We start from the raw sequence: 27718 nt of genomic DNA, 5'->3' as shown, positions 1-27718 counted from the left end.
GCTTCAGAAAGCTGAGGGGATGGAGGGAGGTTGCGTGGGGTGTGGATTGGCCTGACTGGCCACGACCAGCTGGCTGAATTGAAACAACAGCACATACAATGAACAGAGTTCAAATGTTAAATATTTTATTGGCTTCATCCATTCAACTTTTTGAAAAGTGGGTAGCTGATTTATCAATTTTTTTCACTTTGGTTTTTTTTTTTTAATTTGGAATTAAAAAAATACACAGTGCTTTTTGGACCACATTTAAAGCTCTAGAACTTTCATTGGTCTAGTGTTGAGGACTTAACAGTACTTTCATGAGAAGATGATGTATGTTAGGGACTTTCCTGGTGGTCCAGTGGTTAAGAATCCGCCTTCCAATGCAGGGGGTGCAGGTTTGATCCCTGGTCAGGGAACTAAGATCCCACATGCCGCAGGGCTACTGAGCCCGCGCACCGCAGCTAAGACCTTACACAGCCCAAAATAAATAAACATTATATAAAAAAAAAAAAGATGATGTATGTTCTGAGCAGAGATACACTTGGCAGATACTATGCTCAGCTCCTCGGAGCTGCAACAGCATCACAGGATCTTTGTTCAGATTTTGATGGTGCTGTTAATACACCATGACTCACAAAGAGCCCTGCTTCCTGGAATGTCCCTCCTCGGAGGAAAAGTGATGTTCCTTCCTACAGAAGCGTAATCTCTTATCACACTTTCAAAGGTCTGAGCAGATCTTGAAGTCTTAGAAAAAGGAAGGACATCTTCCCAAATTATACAAAATTGTTTAAACAACTTGCCATCCCCACAGGAAGGGGGGAAATATCAGTTGTGTGTACCAGGTATTCATTCAATCCACAAATATATATCAGGTGCACCGGGCTGGCAGTGAACAAACTATATACGTGCTTACCTTCGTGGCTGACAGACAGCAAGACGGACTGTAGACTAATTGCAGGACAATTGTGAGAAATGCCACCAAGAAAGGGAGAGGATGCAGGGAGTGTAGCCACAGGTAAACTGAGGCCAGGCAGTGGGAGGATTTAGCCTGGGACAGAGGGGCACGAAGACCATCCCAGGTAAGATGTTGCTTCATGGGTACAGAGTTTCTGTTTGCGGTATGAAAAAGTTTGGGAAATACTGTTGATGGTTGCACAACATTTTGAATATAGTTCATGCCATTGAACCGTACACTTACAATGGTAAATGTTAGGTTATGTATACTTTACCGTCCCAGGTGGAGGAGCTGTGATGTGGTGTGTGAAGGCCTTGAGAGACCAGGCATCTAGGACACAGCCCAGGACAGGCTCCATCAATCACACGCTTTGGATGGGTCTTTGAATGGAAGAGCTGGTGTGGAAAAGAGCCGAGGTCTGTGGACAACCCACTGGGGAAGTGAGTAGTGGGAAACACAGTCCATTCATGGCCTCACCTCTTACCCGTGACCATTTGGAGCTGCGGTTTCCTCATCTATCAAAAGGAATCAGTCGTGATACTTAGAAGGTTCCAAACTCAAGTGAGAACCCAGAATGATAATTGTTGAAGCTGGCGGATGGGTATGTAGGGGCTCATAAAACAGCTCCCTTTACTTTGTGTGTGTGTAAACATACATAAAATTTACCATTTTAACCTTTTTTAAGTGTAGAGGTCAGTGGAATCAAATACAATTACATTGTGCAACCATCACTACCGTCCATCTCCAGAACTTTTTCATCATCTCCAGCTGGAACTCTGCCCCCATTAAATACCAACTCCCCCTCCCCCAGCCCCTGGCGACCACTATTCCACTGTGTCTCTATGAATTTGACGGCTCCAGGGACCTCATATTAAGTGGAATCATACAGGGGACTTCCCTGGCAGTCCAATGGTTAAGACTCCGAGCTTCCACTGCAGGGGGCACAGGTTTGATCCCTGGTCAGGGAACTAAGATCCTGCATGCACCAGAGCCAAAAAAAAAAAAAAAAAAGAAAGAAAATTAAATTTAATTAATAAAAAGAAGTAAGTGGAATCATACATACAGTATTTGTCCTTCCGTGTCTGGCTTAGTTCATGTAGCTTACTGTCCTCAAGATTTATCCATGTCACAGCATGTACCAGAAGATCTTTCCTCTTTAAGGCTGGATAATATTTCATTGTGTGTATGTCCCACATTTTGTTTATCCATTAATTCACTGATGAGCGTGTTTGGATTGTTTCTACCTTTTGGCTAATATGAATGACACTGCTATGAACACTGGTGTACAAATACATTTTTGAGTCACTGCTTTCTGAGTATATACCCAGAAGTGAATTGCTGGATCATATGGTAATTGTTCATTTTTTGAGGGACCACCAAACTCTTTTACATTTTTTCAATAACAGTTTGAGATATTCATATACTATATAATTCATTCACTTTTAAAGTGTACAGTTCAGTGACTTTTACTATATTCACAGTATTGCATAGCCATCACAATCGATTTTTCAACACTATGATCACCCCAGAAAGAAACTCTGTACTCATTAAGTGGTCCCTCTCCATGGCTCTTCCCCGAAGTCCCGGCCAGCCAGGCAGCTGCTACGTTCTGTCTCTACGGATTTGCCTATTCTGGACATTTCATGAGTTAAGATCATACAGTAGATTCGTGGCCTTTTGTGACTGGCTTCTTTCACTTGGCATGGTTTTCAAGGTTCATTCTTTCTACGGCAACACTATTCCAAATAATATTCCATTGCACCGTTATACCACATTTATTTATCCATTCATCCATCCATTGATGGACATTTGGTTTCCACCTTTTGGCTTTTATGAATAACGCTGCTATGGAAACGTGTGTACACATACCCTGAGGATACGGAGGGCTGACGACGTCATTTATATAAGGACGTCAGCATCCTCAGATTTTGATATTCTTGGGGGTCCCGGAACCAAGCCCCTGAGGGACAGATACCCAGGGAGGACTGTTGTGTGTTTTCGTGGACATGTTTTGCATTTCTCCTGGGTAGATACCTAAGAGTGGAATTGCTGGATCATATGGTGATTCCATGCTTCACTTTTCCAGGCAGTGCCAGGCTGTTTTCCAGAAGGGCACCATTTTCCACTCCCATCAGCAGCGTGTGGAGGGTCCAATCTCTCCACGTCCTTGTCAACATCTACTTGTCCCTCTCTGCTTTTTGCATGTGTTTTGGAAATCTCCAAAATGAAACAATTAGAAACTGTAAGTTAAAGTGTTTGTAAACTGTGAAGTGCTTACACTAATTTGTTAACAAATATTTGAGTGCCTGCCATGTGCCAAACACTAAGTACCTGGGATACATAAGAGAACAAAACAAACATCTCTATTCTTGGAAGTCAGGACTGGTCCTATTGGCTCTTCCTAAACCTCAATCTTTGGAGGCAAGGTCGTCAGACCCTAGCTCGGGGGCTGCGGGATAGAGAACCAGTGGGAGCTGGCGTGCTTGCGCCCTGGTACCATCAGTAGGATTCTTCCCACCCGTAAGATAAAATGGAATAAGGGGCACCTCACGAAGATGAAACAACTTCAGACTTGGTGGAGCTGACCTACCAAATCCCCTCAGTATTCCTGGTATTGAGGACGTTTCTCAAGGGGTGGGCATGGGCCCCCACCCCCACCCCCCGTCCTAAAAAAGCAGCCCCATGGCAGACCATAGCAACTGCCTTCCCATTGGCTAAGTTGCTGGACAGTCTCCAATCCAGGCCCGAGGCTAATGGTTCCCGTTCAAGGCACACACAGTTAATCAGTTTCACCTTCCAGCTTTCTCTCCTCAGACGCCCACGTGTTCCCCAAATCTCAACACATCCAGGCTCTCAAGCCTGGCTCACTATGCTGGGAAGCCCCCCACTTCTGTTGAAGTGGGGTCAGCTTTGTATCAGCTGCCACCCCCTTCCTGGAGCACCCCCCTCCCCGGCCCTGCCCCACCAGCTGACCCCTCCTAGCTCTGTGCTTCCACCTCAGTTGGGGCTCCTTGGCCTTCACCGTGGCCACCTTCCCCAGTGACACACCTCTCATCTGTGTGCAGGGCCAGTCCTCCAGCGGCATTCAATCAAAACATGTGACAAATCCGTGCTTGGTAGGAACTACTGGAAGTTGAGGCCCGAGAGACAGCAAGGGCACAGTTAGCTAGAGGGGACTGGCACTTGCGGACCTGAGCCCGAGTAAGGAAGGCAACCTCACAGGACTCGCACAACAGGAGGAAAGGTCCTACCTGCCCAGGCACCTGCTAAGCCCACTACCTAGTAAGCGCCACAACAGGCTTTTAAGGTACCTCGGCTCCAATTTACAAGTAATGAGGTGCAGGACATGGCCGGCTCAGTCACTTTTGAACCCCAATAGACTGCTTTCTATACCTTTGCATTGCTTTTTTCATTTGCTAATCATGTACACTCACGTACCACACCCCGTTAAAATTCACCCATTTTGTGTACTTTAAATTTTAATAAACATATACAGCTGTGCAGCCATCGCCTCAAGTTTTGGGGCACGGAATCTTGTCCCTCTGCAGTTACGTCCCTACTAGGACTCCTGGCGCCAGGCAACCCACTGAGCTGCTTTTTGTTGTCGTGGTTGTGCCCCTTCTGGAGTTTTACGAAAATGCAATCACAGTAGGTGGCTGTTTCTGGCTGGCTTCTTCCACTTTGTTTACCTAGGTCTCTTTGTTTTCTCAGTTCTCAGCATACAGGTCTTGCAAAACTCCTTGTAAAATTTATTCCTATATGGTATTATGCATTTTAAAATATTAATGACTTTCTTGTTGCTAACAAAATTTCAATTTGATCTCATATCTTAGGATTTTGCTATACTTATTCTTATACCAATTTTGTAGATTCCTTTCCTATTGTGCTCACAGCCACATAATCTGTGAATAAGGCATGTTTTTCCACCTCGCACCACACCTTTGTCTCTGCTTTTCAGCACTCGCTACTCTCCTAGGCAGGGTGGGATCTAACCCCGGACTTGGCAGCAGCTGGCTCGAGACCCTGCCAGCCTGAGGAGCATCGCCTCCAGGTCGTGTTCGTGTGTCCTTCAGCTCAACGCCTCACCCCCGCCACCCCCGCCGGGGCTGGGCATCACGGTCTCCATGGTCCAATCACTGGCACACGAGTTCTGGGGGTAGTACAGTTCCAAAGTACACGTATCTGCCATAAATGCTTTCCAGTAACTCAGAAAACATGCTCAGTGGGAGATCTTTTTTTAAGTGGGAGACTATAGAGGCTCTCAGTTTGTTTCTCTGAAATGTTCCTTTTGATTTAAGTGGAATCCTCTATATTCCTACTAGGCAGGGGAAACATGGAAGAAAACCACCCCTTTGCCCTGGCCTTTCAATTCCTAATTCCTGAGCAGCGTGGACACCTGAATTCTCTCCTTAGACGAATGGGAGGTAAGAACTTCCGCTGCATTAGATTACAAGGATTAAAGGCGATTACTTTACCAGGCACTTGGTACCCACTGAACGCTAGGTGACATCTTCCGCAGTATAAAGACACTCAAGTCCTCTCCCTGCCCCCTATTAATCACGGTCACTCTTCACGTGGTCTTAGGCTCAGGATCCAGATCCTGTACAGAGCTGCTACACCAACTTTCCCACAGCTTACGCCTCTCCAACCGCTGCTCACAGCTATCGGCACCTTCTCTACAGCCACCTCGCCCGACGCTCAATAAGGAACCAGAGGCCCAGGAGCAGAGGTGGTTTCAGGTGGAACGGCACTCAATAAGTACGCGTGGTACAGAACTTCCAGACATTCCTAAGGCCAAGGTAGTTCAGAGACGATATTTAGAGCATCAGATACGTTTCACAAATACCGTCAAAGTACAGTTTGGACATGAAAATCCTACGGGACAATGGCTGTTATTAGGAAATTTAACACATAGTGTCAGATTCACCTGTTCTCATCTGTGTCTTTTAAGGATATATGCTCTGGGAATTCCCTGGTCGTCCAGTAGTCAAGACTCCAAGCTTCCATTGCAGGGGGTGTGGGTTCAATCCCTGGTCAGGGAACTAAGATACCACCTAAGATCCTGCACGCTGCACAGCCAAAAAAAAAAACCAAAACCAAAAATCCCCAAAAACCACATCACGAGAACGTATGCTCATCCCCCACCTGCCCTGAGAGTGCACCCTGGGAAGATCGCGGTAGTAAGACTCCGGCAGTCAACACCAATCATCTACTTCCTTGGCTCCTCGTAGGCAAGATGTACACACCTAACATTTTACATTCTGGGACCATCCCGTCATCTATACTCTCCCCCCCTCCAAAATAAGACATTTTCACATAAGTTCTTTTTAATTTATCTGTATTTGTTACAACTTTTAAAGCAGAATGTGACTTGAGCGCTACGTCTCCATTCACAAAACTTGCTCCGAGTCACTTTTCAAACAGCTTTACAACATGCCTAGATAGGCTTATAATTCTGCTACTCTCAACACTACTTTTCTGTGGAAAACAAGCCCTATGTATGGACAGCGACTCCCATCAAGTTGGTTCAGCTGAACATACTAATTCCTAGGGGTCTGCACATGCAGTCAATACAGGCGATGGAAGGGTTAAAAAGTAAATCCCAGAAGATGAAAGTTGCTTTCAGAAGTATTTTCTTTTAAACATCAAGGTATATACTTCAGAACACTTCAGCGACAGAAGATCTGGTCTACTAAAGAATCCGCCTGATAGCTAAACACTTCAGACCATGAAGTTAACGTAGGTTACATACACCTTACAACAAACGCTACTTCCGTCTGTTAAAATAAGCCAACATGAAACTAGAAAAAAACTAGCTCTGCTTTTAGTGCCTAAAGTATCACAGTATCTCACTTAGTAGAAAGAAATCTTATCTTCCCCTTAAGTAGTTGTCATGCCATACAGGTTTTTAAATGTTAACAAAAATAAAGAAATACTTGAAAACATATTATCAGAAGAAATGAAGACAAGAGTGTTGAACACGCAGCCACGTAATCCTCAGGCAGAGCTCAGTCTACTTCTTCCATGCGGGACGTGTCATCGTCTCCTTCGAGGGGCGGCATCTCCTCAGTTACAGCAGCACTGCTGTCGTCAGCAGTGGGGTCATCTTCATCAATACCTTTTTGGAAATAAACACCATGGATTAGATTTCCTAAAGCCACCTAACTATCCCAACACTGCCAGTTCATACCCACTTTCCAAGGCTGAGCAATTACTACTTTACAGGGTGTATGACCCTGTTTCATTCTTTATCCTGTACAATCAAAAGGCCTATTTTACACCCGTTTAACTCATGTGACTTAGGGTTTCCCAAACTGAATGGGACAGCCCAACTTTGTTCAAATTGCTGATAGTTATGTTACCCTTTTCAACAGTCATGTGTTTAAGCTTTTCCAATAGTATTGACACGTGGTATTTGCACAAGGCTTACCAAGACCAAGTTTGATCATCCTATAGATCCTGTTAGCATGTGTCTGGGGATCCTCCAGACTGAAGCCAGAAGACAGGAGCGCCGTTTCGTACAGCAGGATGACCAGATCCTTCACAGACTTGTCATTCTTGTCAGCCTCTGCCTTTTGCCTCAAGGTCTCAATGATGGAATGGTCAGGGTTTATCTCCAGGTGCTTCTTCGCTGCCATGTAACCCATTGTTGAGTTGTCTCTCAGCGCCTGAGCCTTCATGATCCTTTCCATGTTTGCTGTCCAGCCGTATGTGCTTGTGACAATGCAGCACGGGGATGTCACCAATCGGTTAGACACGACCACCTACAATCAAAACACAGTGATAACGAGGCCTCAGAAAATTTCATATTCTAACTTGTAAGTACTTGTTACCAGCTTTATTATGAACATTTAAGGAACTTCAGTATTGACGAATCAGAAATACCATCTGCAAACTCAGATACCTGACGCTTTCTTCCTGTGAGTTCTCTTACACTTCCAGTCTTTAAGAATCTTGAGATCTATATTATATCCATCACTAAATGGAAATGCTAAAGTTTTCTATTAGTAAGTTAAGAAAACTTCAGTTTGAAAAACACCTGACACTCCTTTTAAATGTATGTGAGAAGACTGTATTCACACACCTTTTCAACTTTCTTCTCCAAGATGTCCTTCATGATTTTGCAGAGGTTTTCAAACTTCGTCTTTTTTTCTTCCTGTTTCTTTTTCTCTTCTTCGTCCTCTGGAAGTTCCAGGCCCTCTTTGGTGACTGACACTAAGGTCTTCCCCTCAAACTCCTTCAGCTGTTGCACACAATACTCATCAATAGGCTCGATCATGTAGATCACTTCCAAGCCATGCTTCCGAAGACGTTCCACAAAGGCAGAGTTAGCTACCTGGTCCTTAGTCTCACCTGATATATGAAAAAGTTTTAGATCCTTAACAGGAAGCAGTTTCATTTCCTTTTCTTTTTTCCTATGTAGTTTGATCTAACCACAAACAAGAGCTAGCTCGCACTATGTTGCCTATAGTAACCCCTACTAATTTATATGTAACACCACATGGGTAGAAAACACACCCAACTGTTCCTATGGGATCACAAGCACAAAGATACAACTAACATTTACTGCCCATTACCTGTGATGTAATAGATGTGTTTCTGGTTTTCCTTCATCCTTGTGCAGTAGTCCTTGAGGGAAACCATCTCATCACCAGAAGCAGAAGTGTAATACCTCAACAGCTCTGAAAGTTTCTTTCGATTTTGAGAATCTTCATGTATTCCAAGCTGAAAAACAGGTGAACTTAGGAAGACTTTCTCTGCATTAAAAAATCATTTAAAACGAGAAGCCAGTTTGACTACCAGTCCTAATGGTCAAGTGTGTTTACAACTAACCTTAATGTTTTTAGAGAACTGCTCATAAAACTTCTTGTAGTTCTCTTTATCTTCTGCCAGTTCAGTGAAGAGTTCTAAGCATTTTTTGACCAAATTCTTCCTAATAACTTTCAAAATTTTGCTTTGTTGCAACATCTCACGGGAAATGTTTAAAGGGAGATCCTCCGAGTCCACCACGCCTCTGATGAAGTCTGAAAAAACAGACCAAATGCGCTCAAGGTCACTCCAAGGACAAAATCGACAAAAAATGTAAACCCGAAAAACCACAGACGAACGATCTTTTCCCCTTTAAAAATCGGGAGTTGATAGGCTGAACTCTGACCTGTGACGGCGACCGCTCTTTATGCCCAACCGCACTTACTCAGATACTCAGGGATCAGCTCCTCGCAGTTGTCCATGATGAAAACTCTGCGAACATACAACTTAATGTTGTTCTTTTTCTTTCTGTTTTCGAACAGGTCAAAGGGAGCACGTCTTGGGACAAAAAGAAGAGCTCTGAATTCCAACTGTCCTTCAACTGAAAAATGCTGTAATAAAACACAGCCAAGATCAAGACAATGCCATCAGCTTTCACCAACAGGTACCACTTAAACCCCAGAGCCAAACACTTGCAGTTACATAACTTCAAGACTTCGGGAGAAGGATGGGGCAGTGGGCAAGAGAAAGCTGCCAGAAACCATCCTCAAATTTAACAGTTTGAGGCAGACCACCTGCAGACACTAGCTTTGAAGCTCTCAGCACTCACCTTCACTGCCAAGTGATCTTCCCAGTCGTTGGTCAAGCTCTTGTAGAACTCTCCATACTCTTCATTACTAATGTCATCAGGATTTCTGGTCCAAATCGGCTTTGTCTTGTTCAGTTCTTCTTGATCAATGTATTTCTCCTTGATCTTCTTTTTCTTCTTCTTGTCACCATCCTTCTTTTCTTCCTCCTCTTCATCAGAGCCAACATCTTCTATCTCAGGTTTGTCCTCAGACTCCTTTTCTTCTTTTTCCTTTTCTTCTTCTTTGTCTTCCTTTTCTTCTGCCTCATCATCACTGACTTCTTTATCACGTTCCTTCTCCACCTTCAAAAGACGTAAGCAAATCACATCATCTCTCCATCCCAGAACTAAAAAAAATAAGCTAAACAGCACTGAGGCACTTACACCCAAAACCAACTGAAAGCAGTAAGTAGCCAGAAAGCTACTCATCAGTTTCTGATATATCTCAATAGGCCTGGGTGCCTGGACAGAGTAAGACAGCTCCACCCACCTGCCCAATAAATACTGCAAATTCAGAACTCTTCTTTTACCAAGGACTCTAAAGACTGAAGATTTCAACTCAGTCGCTTTGGTTTCCTATGTAAAAATATACAGAAACTCACAAAGAGAGTGATGGGATAGCCAATAAACTGAGAGTGCTTCTTCACAATCTCTTTTATTCTCCGTTCCTCTAAGTACTCAGTTTGGTCTTCTTTAAGATGCAGAATAACTTTTGTTCCACGACCCATAGGTTCTCCTGTAAAGGAAATGGAGAAACGAGCTCAATTTCAATCTCAATGGCCTAAGCAAGGTTAACGAACATATAGCATCAATCTAGCTCTCCTAGCACTCATTTCAACATCTATGAAGCGGGGGTTTACCCTTACTGCTAACGGAAAGACTCCCAGAGCAGTTAACGGCCAAGATAAACAACCGCAAGAACAGGCTATCCCACTTAAGGAAAACACGAATTTGTTTTGTTTTTTTTTAAACACAAACTTCACAGCACCTTCAGGGGTCCACTGCCTACAGCACCCCACCCTCCACAAACGACTGACCCAGTAAGATGTCTACCGGATGCCCACCTGTATCAGTCCTCACTGTGAAGGATCCTCCTGCGGAAGACTCCCAGGCATACTGCTCATCATCGTTATGTTTGGTGATAACGGTCACTTTCTCGGCCACCAAATAGGCCGAATAAAACCCGACACCAAACTGGCCAATCATAGAAATATCTGCACCAGCCTGCAAAGCCTCCATGAACGCCTTGGTCCCAGACTTGGCAATGGTACCAAGATTGTTGATCAAATCGGCCTTGGTCATTCCAATCCCGGTGTCCACAATAGTGAGCGTCCGATCTTGCTTGTTCGGAATGAGGTTAATATGCAGCTCTTTCCCAGAATCTAGTTTACTGGGATCTGTCAAGCTCTCATACCTGATCTTGTCCAGAGCCTATTTAAAAAACACAGAATATTACGCACAAGGCCTCTAAAGGGTGAATTTTATACCGAAGCTAAATCCAAATTCTACATTGAAAGACTTACGTCGGACGAATTTGAAATAAGCTCCCTCAAAAAGATCTCTTTATTCGAGTAGAATGTGTTGATGATTAGCGACATCAACTGGGCAATTTCCGCCTGGAAGGCGAACGTCTCCACCTCCTCCTCCTCCATCGGCTGGTCTTGGGTCTGGGTTTCCTCGGGCATCTGGAAAGGACACGGAGCCAGTGAGGCCGCCGGACGGGGTCCCGCCACGTCCCGCGCCCGCTTCGGAAGCCGGTGCGCGCACGAGGCACCGGCTGACAAAGGGATGACCTCATTCCGGGGCCCCAGAGCCGCCGCAGCCCACGCCGGCCGCACGGGCGCCGCTCCCGCGCGACTCCGCCATGACACCCCCCCCCTCCGCCGGCTGGGAACCGGGCCCGGGGACTCCTCCCAAGGCGCAGAACCCAGGCCCCCGCGGCCCCCGCCCCCGCTCCCCCAGAGCCCCAAGGCCCGCCCGCTCCCGCAGCGGGGAGGGGAGGAAAGGCCGCAGCAGGCCCGAGGCCTGCGAGACGCCACGGCCGCCCCGGCACCGCCTGCCGAGGGGCCCCGACGGAGGGGGTTGCACCCGCCGCCGTCTCCCGCCCGGCCCCGGATCCCCGTGGAGCCCCCCCACCGTGGAGTCCACCCCCTCCGGAGCCCCCCCGCGCGAAGAGCCCCCGCCCGCCGCCCCCTCACCTCGGCTGAAGGACCGCAAAGGCTCCGCAGCGACGCAGCACCAGGACGTACAAGCAACTGGCGCGCCGTCCCCGCGCCTCCCTTATATAGAGGCGAGCCCGCCCAGCGCGCGGCGCCTTTTCCAGAAGCCTCCCGAACCTTCCGGAAGAGCCCTCCCCAACCGCCGCCGCGGCCGCGCGCCTGCGCCTGCGCCCTGGACGCCGCCCGCCCCTACCCTGGGCCCGCGCGGCCCCACGCCCTCGCGCCCCGCCCCCCACGGCCGCGCCGCGCGCGCCCGCGCGGACCGCAGGACGCCTGCGCGGCCCGGAGCTCTCGGGAAGGTCTCGCGCCTTCCGGGGCCATCACCCCTAGCCCTGCCCCCGCGCCCACTGCGTTCTGCGCGCCGTCGGCCCCGCCCCCACGACCCCTGCTCGGCGCGTGTCGGCCCAACGGCCGCCCTGGTGAACCGCCACCCCTGTCCAGGCCGCGGGGAGTGCGACCGGGGGCTGAGTGCCCGGGGACTGAGTACCCGGGGACTGAGTGCCCGTGCTCGCGGCTCTGTGAAGTGCAGAAAAGTAAACTCTCGGTGGTTAAAACGTGTCCCCAGGTTGTGGAAGCTTCGGGTCCTCCACCGTCAGGGCCCGAGACTGGGGGCCCGGGGCCAGGTTGGGGGCCTTGAGGCCGCATGTAGGAAATCGAAGCAGGGGTGAGGGGTCTGGTCCTGTGTCACATGTATACGCCCGGCGCACTGATCAGAGGCTCAGAGCCACGGTTAGGGGTTTGGGGGCCCGGGGCAGCGATTGGGCATCCAGGGCTGTTTCGGGAGGTACGGGGCGCACTTTTTTGCCGGGGTCAGCGATTATGGGTTCAGGGTACAGGAATTCTGGCAACAGGTGCCTGCCAGAGCCTCGTTATGCAGAGGCCCGGGGCTCCGGCCTGGGTGTGGGGTGCAGAGGTGTGTGAGCGAGGGGTGACCCGCGTATGTGCATGGGGAGCAAAGGGGACCCCTGGGCCTCGTGGGGCTCCCGTGCAGCTGTTTCTGAAGCTGAGGTGGGATGGGGAACGAGGGCTTCCCCACACATCGCTATAGACCCCACCTCAAGGCAGGCCACCGCTCGTATTTGGGGACTGGTCCTGTCCTTAGGCCCCGCTGCGACCAGGAAGAAATGTTGAAACGGACACAAAATACGGAATTCTCCCAGCTCTTGCTCAGTCCCTTGGGGACTTGTACCTACTTTGGGTTTGTTGTAAAATCGTATCCTTCAACGCGTTGCGGGCCCTAGTCTGGAATTCTGGGACGTGGTGACCATGCAAACTGACCCAGCTACGCGCATCATGCTTTTGTAAAGCTCATCTCTTATTCTTTTGTGTAGTTTGAGGTTTCCACACGAAGTATGTAATTCATGGTTGGGGTGATTAACTTGCTTTAAAAGCCAATTTCTTAATGCGAATTCCAAACGTGTTTAGAATAGTGCCAGATCACGGAAGAATTTTGGAGGCGGGGTGGCGTCTTTGGGCTTCACCCAGGTCAGTAAGCGGGGGCGGGGGCTGTTCACCGTTGAGGAAACCAACGCCCGGCAGTGCACCCCTGCCCCGCCCAGGCCTCTCCCGGTAAACCCTCCCCCTCCTCCCGGCTCCTTTGTCTCTAACTCCTCCCACCATTGCCCCCCCTCCCCCCGGAACAATCTGGAAGCTCCTTAGGTTGTAAACAAACTTGACTGACGACTCCCTCCACTTCCTAGTCTCCAGAGAAACTCAGCTTTTCCAGCAACAGGGTTCTCCGCTGGGGCTGGAGACCCTTCAGGAGGCAGTGAAATCAACGCAGGGCGTCCTGACTAGCGTTAAAACAGGCAAAATAGACTGGAAACTACCAGCCACGTGGTGAGGGTAGATGGGGGTTGTTATCGTTCGCTGGGGTGCGTTGTAAAATGTGTTTCTGGCCCCAGCTGGGTGTGGAAGCTCCCGGCGGCCCGGGTTTTCCCTGCGGCCTGGGCTGGGGGCGGGCAGGGGGGAGGAAGAGGAGAGGGAGCGGGGGAGGGGAGATGGGGTGGTAGCGCTGAAGTTTCGTTGTCGCCACTGCCACTGTCAGCCGCGCAAGGGCTCCCCTCTTGTAGCCCGGCAGCCGCCCTCCTGTTCTCCTGACTCGGAGGCCCGGCCCGCATCTTTCCACTCCACTCGGGCCACTGCCCGGGAGATGTAAGATTTCTTGTAGATGAGCCGTTCAAGGCCCCGGCTGTGAAATTCTCGGTTTCTGGAGCTTTCTCCCCTCTCCTCCAGAGGCCGCTTGGGGAGCCAGGGCTTCCCAGCAAGCTCCGGCCTTAACACCCTTCTTCCAAATCCTCTTGCGCTCCGGCTCTCGCCTGCCTGCCTGCCTACCTCAGTCGCTGAGTACAAGGATCGTTTTGGTCTCGTCCCTCCAGACGCCTGGGACCGGTTCCACACCAACCGCCGGTGCCCTCCCGACCCCTCCGCTTGGTTATACCAGCAGCACGCTGGGGTTTCCCTCGTCCCCGCTGCTCCTTCGCTGCCCCCTCTTCAGACTCGTTCTCTCCCCCTGGCCTTTCGCTGGCCCTCTTCCAACTCCAGACTCGGGTGCTGACCTCACTTCCCCCACCTACCTGGCTTTCTTCCAGGGCTCACTAGCCAGATGACTATCCCACCACCTTCTAGAACCCCAGGCACCCCCGCAGGGGACCTGGCGTGGTCCCTGCCACTTCTATCTCCTAGATACCTCTTGAGTCTGTCCACTTTCCTCCATCCTCGTCCCCCACCCCTCCCCCAGTGCTTGGAAGCCGCTCACCTGGAAAGCCCTCCGTAGCCGCCAGACTGCTTCCTGCCTCTGCTCTGGTGTGTCTCCGCTCTGTAGCTGGGGCGAGCTGTGAGAGCCCAGATCTGGCCCCGTCAGTCCCCTCCTGCACACACTCCCCAGACACTGGCTGACCCCGTCACTCCAGAGAGAAAGACAGCTCCTTACCCAGGCCTGCCAGGCCTTGTGGGTGCCCCTGCCGCCCACCGGTGCTCAGTTCCCGCTGTGCTCCGCATCGCTCTCCTTTTAAACCTGACTCCGCAAGCTGCCCCCACAGCGCCGTGCATACACCCTTCCTTCCACCTGAAACACCATCCCCTCTCAGTGTTCTAGTGGACCTTCTGCAAGAATTTCCTTAGGGACCCCTGCGCACGCCCATCTTACCTTTCTACCAGGCCCCGCCCATCCCCTGATGGAAACAGGTCCTCAGGATGTGGGGCCCCTTCCCTCCTGGCATGGGCACTGCTGAGCCCTCCAGCCCTGCCGTCCACTCTCACTTCTTCCTTTTGCACCCAGCCATCTCCTGCTCTCTCAACACTAACACATCTCCAAGTCCTGCAGATTTAGCTCCTAAATATTTGTTGAACTCATCCCAAAGTGATCTTGCTGTCAGGAATCTGACCATTTTTCTCTACCATTTGAAACCTTTCAGTGTCCCTCCATTGATAAAGTGGGACACAAGGCACGGACCCTGGATGCAGGTGTCCCAGATTCAAATCCCAGCTCTTTCACTGCCTATCTGCGTGACCCAGGCAAGTCACCTACTCCCTCTGTGCCTTGGGTTCAGCGTCCGAAAAATGGGTGTGCAAGTGTCTTCCTCATAGGGTTGTTATGAGGCCTAAATGAGCACATTCTGTTTTTGGAAATGGCCCAAGACAGGGCCTGGCACACAGTAACTGCTGTATACATGTTTATTAAAGTAAATAAATAATTTTCTGATTTTCCTTTTGGTTTCTTCTTTGACCCATGGGTAATTTATAAATGTGTTAGTTTCCAAATACTTGGAGGTTTTCCAGATGTCTTTTTTGTTACTGATTTTTTTTTTTTTTTTTTGGTTGTGTTAGGTCTTTGTTTCTGCACACAGGCTTTCTCTAATTGCGGCAAGTGGGGGCTACTTTTCGTTGTGCTGCGAGGGCTGCTCATTGCGGTGGCTTCCCTTGTTGCGGAGCATGGGCTCTAGGGCTTCAGCAGTTGCGGCACGTGGGCTCTAGAGCGCAGGCTCACTAGTTGTGGCGCGCAGGCTCACTAGTTGTGGCGCACGGGCTTAGTTGCTCCACGGCATGTGGGATCTTCCCAGACCAGGGCTCGAACTCGTGTCCTCTGCATTGGCAGGTGGATTCCTAACCACTGTGCCACCAGGGAAGCCCTTGTTATTGATTTCTAATATTTAATTCCACTGTGGTCAGAGAACATAGTTTGCATGATTTGAATCCTTTTATTTAATTTATTGGTTTATGGCCCAGATTATGGTCTATCTTGGTAAATGTTCTCTATGCAAAATAATTATGCTGAGGGAAAGATGCCAGTCGTTTACATAAAATTTTAGGAAACGCAAACTGCAGTGACAGCGGATCAGTGGTTGCCTGGCTGAGTGTGGCCGACAGGAGCAGGAGGGAGGGATTCGGCATGAGGAAACTTTCAGTTGCAGCATGTGGGATCTAGTTCCCTGGCCAGGGATTGAACCCAGGTGCCCTGAATCTGGAGCGCGGAATCTTAGCCACTGGACTACCGGGAAGTCCCTTGGTATGAGGAAACTTTAGGTGATGAATCTGATCACTATCTCGATTGCAGGAGTGATTTCACGGGTGTTTGCCTATCTCAAAGCATATCAAATTGTACTTTAAACATGTGCATTTTATTCCATGTCAATTATATCTCATAAAGCTGTTTTTAAAAAAATTGATGTGTAGCAATGAACTTGGAGAAGTGTTTACAATCAAATTATAACTATATTGGAAAATCCATACTTTGGAAAGAGGTACAGTTGACTTGGAGCAGGATGTCTGTTACAGCACAGTCTGCAGTTGGCTGTGTGACTTTGAGCAAGCTACGCAACCTCTCTGTGCTTAGGTCATCTCATCTCTACAACAGGGATGTGGGAGGATGCCCCGAGCTAATCCGCAGGAAACCTTAGTGCCTAGCACGCAGTGAGTGCTCAGGGGATGGGGGCACTGTTGTTCCCTTGACGGAGAGCAGGGAGACAGGGTGACCGTACTGGCAGCCACAGAAGCACCAGGATGCTGTCCTGCGCTAGTGACCATCTGCTGGGTTTAGGCTCAAGCTTGAGAGGGAAGGGAGGGCTGAGAGTAGAGCCCCAAAGGCGGTGATGAATGCTGCGAGCAAGGGAAGGGGGCCAGCCCTCTGTTTCTGGCCATATGTGTTTTAGAATCAGCTCTAAGGTAGATTTCCGCAGAGCAAACTGGTTTTCCTGTTGACTATAAAATTTTCCTGTTGACCAAAATTTTATTTCTTCTGGCAAATTTTAACCCATCCTTCAAAGCGCACGTTGGGCAACCTCTCCTGGAAGTCTGGGAGGGGGCAGGTTGCTTCCTGACATGCTGTCACCAGAAGAGGGGACGGCGAACACTCCCTCCCCCTGCTGTCCCACCGTTGTCAGCACTGAGTGTGGCCGGAAAAAACTTGTTTGCCAGTTTCGATAGAGGAAATGGTGTCTTGTTTAATGAGCACCATTCATTTAAGCCTATCTACTGAAAGCCCGTGTCCAGGCCCTGGGACACACCGGGCGGCAATCAGGTCGCTGCCCTCGTGGTGGAGGCACACGTGCAGCCAGCACCACATTGACCCGTGGATTTATGAGATGCCGTGTGCTGGCAGGGTGTGGGCCCCACCAGAGGCTTCCCTGAGAGCTGAGGAGGGTGGGCATTAGCCTCTGCGCTGGTGGGGGGGCACCCAGGAGAAGGAGAAGGAACAGTGCTTGCAAAAGCGAAATCTAGAAGGATTACTAGGAGTCCGTGGGGAAGAGGGAGAGGGCAAGGCGGAAAAGCAAGTGGCAGTGGGAAGAGCCCTTCCGTGTGATGGGGGGAGGGGGACACAGAGCAGCCTGAGGCAGGGGGTGGCACGTCGTGCAGTGCCCTGAACCAGGGGACTCAAAATGTGGCCCGAGGACCATGGCAGGTATCAGAGGCCTTCCCCGGGGCCCGGTCAGACCTGTGTCCACTGCGACCACGGTGCACATGAAGGTCTGGACCAGTGAGTCCCAAGGAGGGCCTGCACCTGCAGACCTGGTGGGTGGAGAAGGGGCAGGCGTGGGAGAGACCAGGAGCGCGAGGTGACAGCCTGGGTGATGTGAAGGAGCCCCGTGGCGTCCTGTGTGCGGGGGCGGGGGGGGGGCTGCAGTCAGCATGGGGTGGCAGGTGACCGGCTCGGTGTCACCATGCTAGGCGCAAACATCTATGAGGCATCCAAGAGGATGGGCGTCCAGTAAACGGGGTGATGGGGATGTGACCAAGAACATGGTGGAAGGGCCGGCCAGGCGGGAGGGAACTGGACGTGTGTGGACAGGAGCACGACTTCCTGAAGACCACAGTCTCAGTGCAGCCGTGGAGCTGGGAGGGGGTGAGAGAAGGGGCTGGGGTCAGGGGCTGCACCTGCGGGGGCCTGTGGGCGCGCGTGCGCGGTGTGGGGTGTGGCCGAGGAGAGGGGTGGGGGCCTCTCCCTCCCTGTCCCACGCCCAGCCCTCCTGGCCTCCCTCCCGAGCCTGCCCCGAGTCAGGCAGAGGACGGGTGTGTGCTGCGCCCCCGGGCAAGGCACACTGAGCTGGAGGATCCCGGCCCTGGGTGCACCTAAAGGAGCTTACATTCTAGTGGGGGGCGGGGAGATGGACCATAAACACGCTTACGAGTGCAGGCCTGTCCTCGGGTCCTAAAGGAACCCGTGGTCCTGGGCAGGAACGCAGACTGCTTCCCGGAAGCACCGCCACCTTCCCTTGAACTCATCTTCCAGCCTCTGAGTCATCGCTGGCTTCTCCCTCAGCCCCACACTCTGACAGCTGCCGAGTCTGCGGGAGCTCCTGCCCACGTCCTCGTCACCTGGCCGCCTTCAGCTGCCTCTCCCTGGGCTTATCTGGTCTGCATTCATGTTTCACCTGCCCACCTCCCGGTGCAGAAATGTCACTGGGCTCCCTAGACACTGAGCCAGAGTCCCGTCTAGGTGTTCAAACCCCCAGGCCCGGCTACCAGAGCATCCTGCTCCTGGGCCCCTCACTCCTCCAGCCACTCACTGTGACGTCAGCCCACATCCTGACCTCGGGGCTCTCAGCTCTGAGGCCCGGAACGCTGGCTGCAGACACCCACCTGTCACCCAGAGCCCGCCACCGCCAACCCTGATCAGGTGAGCTGGAAGTTAAGAAGAATATGGCAGAGAGTCAGGTACAGAGGGAGGAAGGACAGAACGTAAAAGCGTGGTGGTGGTGGTTTCTGGTTTTGTTCCAGCCGCCCTCCTCCCTTCTTGGGCCCCTCCCAGCCTCCTGGGCAGCAGAATGACCCCAGGGCAGGGGATCCAACACACCCTGGTGGGGATGATGGTGGAGGCAGGGCCCGTCACCCTTTCGTTCATTCGCTGGACAGAAACCATCACAGACTTTAAGGCCTGGCGCTGATCTACTGTCCCCGACCCTGCTGTCCACTGCCAGCTGTTTCCCAGACACACCTGGAACCTCAGGGCAGTTCCTCCTCCCGGACACCCTTCTCTCTTCCAGGCAACACTTGTAGGAGCTCAGCTCAGCTAAGTAGGCACCTCCTCCAGCCCTCCTTCTGTCTGGGTGCCTCTTCCACAGCTCTAGCCCAGGGGGACGAACTGAAATTAGACTCTGTCTTTCTCATCTCTTTACCCCCCAAACCCAGCTCACAACCGGGCACAGAGCAGGTGGCCATCTACCATCTTTGTGCAGAAGCGGTAAGTGAGTGTTGGAAGGAACCGGGTAGGAACCCTCCGTCCATAGGCAGATTAGCCTTTGGCGCCATCTACCGGCCAGGTGATTGGTTGTGTTTGGGGCCTCCAACTGGAGATGGATTTGATGTTTAGGAATTTCATTTTTCTTTATTTCTCATGAACTGGAAAGTTAGGAAAGAGAGAATTATGTGAGTTGCAGTCTAGATCACTATCATTTCTTTTTTTTTTTTTTTTGGCCACGCCGTGCGTCTTGAGGGATCTTAGCTCCCCGACCAGGGATTGAACCTGGGCCCTCAGCAGTGAGAGCACCGAGTCCTAACCACTGGACCACCAGGGAATTCCCTAGATCACCATCATTAATGTCTCACCCTGGAGAGTTCGTGGCAAAGCTTCCAGCCTTCCACTGAGTAGGAATGAAACTAACTCTGAGAAAACAGGAGGCAACTTTTTAAAATTTATATATATATATATATATATATATATACACACACACACACATATATATTGTATTGAATTATATATAATTTGTATATATATGTATTTCACCACTAAAACCCCACATACATGAAAAAAGACCGGAGGATAGAAAAATGCCAACTTCAAATCGAATCTTCTGAGTCTTAAGATGGAGTTAGGGGTGTGCTCAGCCCTGCCTGGGCCTCTCAGCCTCCCTGACATCTCCTGGGATCCTCGGGTGGTGGCCCTAAAGCAGGGCCGGCGGGGGCAGCTATGCCCTCCCTGTTCCCTTCTCCCTCTCGGCCAACGCAAGGGCAGAGGCCTTTAGGCTGAGACGCACCCAAGGGCAACCTCTTGTTCAGCTAGTGGGAGAGCAGACCCAGCTGCCCTGACAGGTGCCCAGAGGGTGGGCAGGTGCCCAGGGTGGGGTGAAGTGGGTCCGAAGCTGAAACGGGGCGGGGGGACGAGCAGGTGTGATGTCCCTGGCTGGCCTAAGAGCTGACAGTTCCTTTCCAGCTGCACTGAACCAGGGGTCACCTGGCTGTCAGTTAGGACTCTGCCCATGTGGCCCAGGTGGTGGGCAGCTTGGTCGGGCAACGAATGGGGTCGTCGTTTTTGGCACTGACTCCCCATGAGGGGGTCCCTACCAGGCCCTCCACAGCGAGGTGATCCTGTTGCTTCTCCCCCTGCTCCCCACTCACCTCGAAACCCTGCAATAAAGGGTTCCCCTCCGTGGCCCAGACTCCTGCCACTTCACACCTCTGCACCTGTGCCATTGCCCCTGCCTCTCTCTTCTAGTCCTGCCTGGAAAACGCCCACTCCTTTAAGAGCCAGATCATCGTTGCCTCTTCCCTGCCCAGTGAGAGGTGGTGTCTGCCTCTTTGTCCCTCTTTTTTTTCCTCCTCTGCTGACTTTGGGGCAAGTCTCTTTAAGTCTCAGTTTCTTCATCTGGAAAAGGGGGGCAGGGATGGGACAGTTAGAGCAGGTTCCATCTGTCTTCATATGGTTCTAAATTTTTTCACTCAAGGCAGATCAACTGGGGCACAAGTGTGTTACTACATAAAACTGAGCAGTGAATGAGCTACTGGAAAATTCCACACTTTGCAGATACCCTCTACCTTCTCTGAAGTTAGGGCAGACAAGCGTGTGTAAATGTGTTACTTAACAAGTGTGTCCCAATGAATATGTTATGACAAATACTGTGCTGAGTTCACTGTTCAAGTTGCTACTGGATGTATAATAAGAACCTTTTAATTTCTAAACTACGTCACGATGCAGTATTCTGAGCAGCACGCCGACAGCATGCTGCCTGTAAATTCCGAGCCCTTCCAACAACTTGGCATTTCACTTAAAAATACAGGATAAGTAAGTCCATCCAACACGACATTTCAGTCAACGTTCAATCTCATTATCCAAATTAAAATAACGAGGGAATTAAACCTTACAAGTGTATGAAGGGGCTGGTGAAGAATTTCGTGCTCTAGAAACCCCAGGGTGTTCTTAGGGGTGGGAAGCTGGCCGGTCGTGATCGCTGCTGTGCCCACCACCCCGCTGTGGATTAGCAACCTGCCCCTGTGTTCTCAGAGGCCTTGGTGTTCCTGTCATTAATGCTATCTCGTCTAATCTCTTTTTTTAAAAAATCTATAAATAAAATTATTATTTTAAAATTCCCCCTTTAAAACAGAAGGGTTGGCAAGCCTCCCAACATTTTTCCTTTTTTAGGGAGGATGGCAGCAGTGAGGGGAATTAAACTCAGTAAATTCTCTCAGGATGCTGATCTATCGTAAATATATATATATATATATATATATATATATCAGCTAGAGAGAGTATAGTATTAGCAGCCATGTAGGGCCACCCTGCTGAATGTTATTCGACATCACTGATCATGTTTTTAATTTTGAGCTTTATTTATTTTTAAACAATGAGCTTTATTTAAAAAATTTTTTTTGGCTGTGCCACGCAGCTTGTGGGATCTTAGTTCCCTGACCAGGGATTGAACACACACCCTCGGCAGTGAGAGTGCCAAGTCCTAACCGCTGGACCGCCAGGGAATTCCCCACCAATCATGTTGAAGTGCTCTGTTTACCATGTGTGCGTGTGTGTGTGTGTGTCCATCCTTAAAAGATGGATGTGTCTGAACATAAATAAATGGTTATCACATGTATTCTGTGACTTTTGCTCAACACTGTTTGTTCATATTGGCTCGAATAACTGTAGTTATTCGTTTTTCCTGTTGTATAGTATTCCACCGCACGACTGTACTACCGTTTGTGAATCTGTTCTGTTGGTAAACATTTGGGCTATTTCCAGATTTTTGCTATTACAAGCAGTGCTGCTGTGGATATTCCAGTAACATTTCCATGTTTCCTTGGGTACTGAACTCGTCAATTTCAGCCAATATAGCCAAATTGTTTTCAAAACAATGTTATCAATCGACACTCCCAGCAGAGTCCCCGTTGCTCTTCATCACCAGTAACACTTGCTGTGACATAGTAAAAATTGTTTTCCAACCTGGTGGGTGTGCAGTGGCCTCTCACTGATCTTAGTTTGCATTTCCCAGATTAGTAATCATATATTTTCATGTCTTTACTGGCCACGGATTTTTATTTATTTATTTATTTAATATATTTATTTTTGGCTGCATTGGGACTTCGTTGCTGCGCGCGGTCTTTCTCTAGTTGCGGCGAGCGGGGGCTACACTTCGTTGCTGTGCATGGGCTCCTCACTGCGGTGGCTTCTCGTTGCAGAGCACGGGCTCTAGGCGCACAGGCTCAGTAGTTGTGGCACGTGGGCTCAGTAGCTGTGGCTCATGGGCTCTAGAGCGCAGGCTCAGTAGTTGTGGTGCACGGGCTTAGTTGCTCCGCGGCATGTGGGAGCTTCCCGGACCAGGGTTTGAACCCGTGTCTCCTGCATTGGCAGGCGGACTCTTAACCACTGCACCCCCAGGGAAGCCCCTGGCCACGGATTTGAATCCCTGCTCCATGGCTCATTTTGACCTCGGGGTCAAGTCCAAACTCCTTGGCACAGTCTGCCGGGCCCTGCCTTCATTCCGCCACCCACCTCCGGCCAGCAGCACTCTCGTCTCTGGACCCGTCGCTCCAACCCCCTCCCCCCCCCCCCCCCCCCGCAGCACCCCCGGCCCAGCGCTTTCCCCCGTGGGCAGGTGCCCTAGAGCCTCCTCTTCTGGGAGCCCAGGGAACTGGATGCCTTTCTGCTCCTTCCCGGTACTTTTCTCGCACGCACTCTAGCCCTGTACTGCGTGTCAGGTGCACTCAGGCAGGGACCTGGCACCCTCTTGGATCCTGCTTGGATCCTAGCAGGCCGTGAGGTGACGCTAGTGCAACGAAGGAAGAATGGGCAGACAAGGGAATGAACAGCGACGATAGCGCCAACGTTTGCCATTCTGTGGCCCTCACCCCTCTCCAAGGGTGGCATGGAAGGCTGGTGAGCTACTTGGGAGCGTTTAGGGCAGGAATTTTAAACCTTAGTCCCCTTACCCTGAACACTACAAGCAACACACGTGGCTGGCTCCCTTGAGGTCGGGCTGTCTCCCGTGGGAGCCTGGTGACCCAGAGGGTGGGACGGGTGTGTGCTCCCAGAGACAGACAGACTGGGCGGCGGATCCAGACACACTTCCGACACCCAGGGGGCACTTCGGCCTCTTTTGGGTCCAAGTGAACAAGCACCCCACGGGCGGCACAAACACCGTCTTCCGGACTTCCAAACCAAACACAGCAGAGACGAGCAGTCACCTCCTGGTAAAGGCAGAGCCCAGTGGGGGCGGGGCCAGGGTTTCACCAGGTGTCAGGAGAAGTGTTCAAGCCCACACGACAGCAGCAGCCGCAACGTTAACACCTGGAAGCAGAGCCGGGGATCGGCCAGCAAGTCACCCCGACACGGGTGGGGGGGGAATGAAGCCGGTGAGAGAGGCTCTGCAGGAGGGAACCCCCGAATGAGGACAGATACCTCGAACACACACGTGCCGAGCACCTGCTACCTGCCAGGACCTGAGGGGGGCACGGGATGAACTTGGACCTGCCCCAGTAGGACATGCCCGGCTTCCTTAGAATTGTCCTGTCACTGTCAAGGGGATTGACATATGTGGCATGTTCTCATCCTGCTTCGAAAGCCAACTTGGGGACCAGAAAGGTGGACAGAGTCAGAGGAAAGGGAGCTGGGTGACCTCGAGGACGTTCAGCTCATCCTCCCCAGCTCCCGTTCCCGAGGAAGGCGGCACGTCTACCCTTGGTGCCGGACAGGCTAGAGGGCCTGCAGCAAAGCCGGAACCTGGTGCTTGTTTTCCCAGGCTCCACCGGGCAGCACTGTTCTGACGATGCAGGCGAGCTGAACTGGAGCGTCTGAAGCTCTGGTTGGGTTGCACAGTGGGTGGCTCGGGGGGCAGTCCCCCTGGAAACCCCCCTAGGAGGGCGTCTGTTTGTAGATGTGTGCAGTGGGTTTTCCTCCCGCCTGGAACTGGTGTGGGTTCTTCCTTGAGCACCACATGGGGTGGTTAATTTGATTTTAGGGGCCAAGTGGTATGAAAAACCAGGCTGTTTGCTCCCTGGAACCATGTGAGGGCACAGGCAATGGTGACCAGGGCATATGGACACAGCGGTGGGCACGATTCCTGCACTGGTTACATGGCTGTGTGTGTGTGTGTGTAAGCTAAATGCATGAATGACATGACTTCTGTAAATCACAAACTTCTGTCCTCTGTATCGACAGGCCCTGGAACCAAACACCTGGGCTCACATTCAGGCTCTGTCACCCTTGCCTTGTGATGATTTCCCCTCATCAGCCAAATGGGGACGATAATACCTACTTCCTGTGATTATTTTGTATAATTTTTTTTAAATATATTTATTTTTGGCTGTGTTGGGTCTTTGCTGCTGTGCGCGGGCATTCTCCAGTTGCAGTGAGTGGGGGCTACTCTTCGTTGCAGTGCGTGGGCTTCTCATTGCAGTGGCTTCTCTTGTGGCAGAGCACGGGCTCTTGGCATGTGGGCTCAGGAGTTGTGGCTCGCCGGCTCTAGAGCACAGCCTCAGTAGTTGTGGCACACGGACTTAGTTGCTCAGTGGCATGTGGGATCTTCCCGGACAAGGGCTTGAACCCCTGTCCCCTGCATTGGCAGGCGGATTCTTAACCATGGGAAACGCCTGGTACATAGTAAGTGCTCAGGAAGTGGGAGTTGATTTTGACTTGTCATCGTGTCTCAGCAGCAGCGCTAGAACTAGAGACCAGCGGCACAGCAGCCTGGAAGATGGTCACGCACCAGCGTGGTGGACGCTATTTCTGTTCCCCTGGGTGTTTTTTCCATCACCTTCCTCTGGTGTCAGTCAGTACCTTTGCTCCTTTGGGGCATGCTCCTATCTCATCCTAACCTATGACTCTGGACACATGGATTGGTTCAGGACAGGATCCAATTGAAATCGGACCAATCAGACCTTTCTAACTAGAATTGCTGGGAAGAAGCTTATTTTCCATTCAGATTCAAGGTTATACAGATGGATGTGAGTCTGGGATGTTGAGGCCTAAGTCTGGTATCATGGGGAGTGAACGTCACCAGGATGGTGAGATTTCAAGATGCATGCGTGGATCAAGCTCCCCATCCCCCGCACCTCCCATGGTTTGGCTTTTTCGTTTAGGTGCTGAGGCTCGGGATCCTGTTAGTTGCACCCAAAGCGTTTGACTGGTACGTCATGTAAGCATCTTCCAGCATTCTCAGGAAGGAAGACCTCAGAAGAAGAGTGCATTTCCTTTCTTAGGTAGAGCCCAGAGTGTCTTCCAAATTGAAGAGATGGAAACATATTTGCCCATGAGCAGGACTCTTGGGTCACATCAGAACCTAAATTAACGACTGTTAAATGCTACTTACATTCACTGGCAGACACTCTTCGTTGTCTAATCAGTTATTTCCAACCGCCTCTCCCTTGACAGCTCTCACTATGAAGGCTGGAAAGCTGTACTTGCTTTCCCTGCCCCTGAGCAGTCAGAGGGGTCATGTGACCCGGTCCCAGCCAATAAGATGTAAGCAGAAGTCTGTTCCTGGTGAGAGTGGTGGTGGAGGGCTGTGGTTTAATGGTTTGATATCTTCCCTTTCATTATAAGTTGCCTCAAATAATTTTTGGCAGTTGGCAGTAGTATAAAAATAATGAAAAAGCTAAATGGATTTTCTATTATAAAATTTTCTAGTTTCTTTTCTTTCTGGATAAGAATAAATATAAGAAAGTATTTCAAACATTTTAAAATAATTTATTTATAAGGTAGATGAAGAGAGAATAGGCATTGCTAAATGCCTGATGTTCCTTCCAAGAGACAAGAGATTTCATTCAACCTTCATTCAACACACACTGATCTAGGTCTGGAGAGTCCAGGGTCCACAAGGCTCATTTCCTGGTCTTGGGAACGCACTGTTTGGGAGACAGACATGAGAACAGGTAATTGTACTCCCCGACGTAAGTGTAATGATAAAACCAGGCTCAGGGTGTGATGGGAGCACAGTGAGGGCCAGAGGAGGCTTCCCGATGGCTAATGACACCTGAGCTGAGTCACAAGGAAGAGAGGGATTAGGGCGGAGGAAGGGCACGCCAGGTGGAGGGGACCACGTGTGCAAAGGCGTGAGGGGAGAAGCAGTGCGGCAAGAGCAGCTGGGAGGCAGGGAGCCATGTGGGGAGGAGGGCCCGTGGAAGAGGCAGGCCCGGATCTGGAAGGCCCGGGGCTGAACGGAGGGAGGTGGTCTCCAGCCTGCAGGAGACAGCAGGCCACTTGGAGATTTGTGTTCTTGGCGGTTAGTGGGATTGGGACTCAAGGGTCTCAAGCCTGGGCGCACGGAGACAATGAGAAAGCTGTAACAAGGGTCCAAGCAGAGAAGGGAGCGTCCCGTGAACTAGGCACCTGGCATGCGAGCCATTTACATCACATCCGTGTACAGGCGGAGTGGAGTCTGCCTTCTCCAGTTCCTTGCTCAGAAGCAGCCCTCGGAGCAATGATTCCTGACCTCTGAAAGCATCCACCCAAACCACTGTTCAACCCCTCCTGGAAGACTTTTGCTATTTTTATAGCAAAGAATAGCAAAATTCCTTTCAATCAAAGTATTTCATTAGCTTTTGACCTTCAGGGAGCAGAAAAGAGCCACCATTTCATCAAGAACCTTTTATTCTGTCACCTACTATCAAGCAGGGAGCTTCTTTAAAAAGACATCCTGATTACAAATCATGAATAATCATGATGAAGGCGAGGAGAGGGAAGCGGTAGTGGAGATCTGCGCGCCAGCCCCAGCTCCCCGCTGAGCTCATCTTTCGAGGGGAGGACAAAATACAAATGAAGGAGTGCATCATCAGAGTGGATCCTGGGAAATGACACAATCCCCAGAAACACTCAGGAAGTGCTGCGGTTTGCCAGAAACCCTGAGGAAAACAAAAAGGTCTTTAAGGTTATTCTTAGAGCAAGAGGAACACAGAAGGGATAGATCCACTGATGAGCGGACGATACCAAGTAGAGGGATGCTGAGAGAAGGCAGAAATAGCTTCAGGGACAGAAAAGCTGCTGCCTTAGCAGTGATTTCGGCAGAGTATAGGCCGTTTCCCCCGATGAGCTCAGCCCTTTCAGAGGGCCTGGGGATGAGGACTCTGGCAGCTCCAGTGCTGCGGGGTGGGGTGCGGACAGTAGTTCAGGCACTCTCATGGTTCCATGGGGAAGGGCTTCAGCTTCGAGAACTATAAGGAATTCCTAACCTTTGGGAGGTGTTTGTGGCTGCTGTCACAAATGATCACATCTGGGTGGCATAAACAGCAATTTATGGAGGCCAGGAGTCCAATATCAGGGTGTTGGCA

The 27718-nt window shown here is 50.6% G+C and overlaps 1 protein-coding gene and 1 non-coding gene across 2 annotated transcripts; both read right to left on the bottom strand.

The window, feature by feature from the left end:
* Positions 1-6258: 6258 nt before the first annotated feature.
* Positions 6259-11887, bottom strand: HSP90AA1 (heat shock protein 90 alpha family class A member 1). Its single transcript, XM_060158557.1, has 11 exons — positions 11732-11887; positions 11057-11218; positions 10598-10964; positions 10136-10269; positions 9516-9836; positions 9132-9297; positions 8771-8961; positions 8515-8662; positions 8022-8290; positions 7368-7701; positions 6259-7055 (listed from the first exon to the last, which is right to left on the bottom strand). Exons 2-11 carry the CDS (start codon positions 11216-11218, stop codon positions 6946-6948), a joined length of 2202 nt encoding a protein of 733 aa, XP_060014540.1. The 5' UTR covers positions 11732-11887; the 3' UTR covers positions 6259-6945.
* Positions 11888-19691: 7804 nt separating this feature from the next.
* Positions 19692-19764, bottom strand: TRNAE-CUC (transfer RNA glutamic acid (anticodon CUC)). Its single transcript has one exon. It is a non-coding gene; the product is annotated as a tRNA-Glu (tRNA).
* Positions 19765-27718: the final 7954 nt, after the last annotated feature.

The sequence above is a fragment of the Lagenorhynchus albirostris genome, chromosome 1 (genome assembly GCF_949774975.1).
Source record: "Lagenorhynchus albirostris chromosome 1, mLagAlb1.1, whole genome shotgun sequence".
Classification (NCBI taxonomy): Eukaryota; Metazoa; Chordata; class Mammalia; order Artiodactyla; family Delphinidae; genus Lagenorhynchus; species Lagenorhynchus albirostris.
The sequence above is the reverse complement of the archived record's forward strand: the minus strand, read 5'-3'. Positions and strand labels throughout refer to the sequence as shown.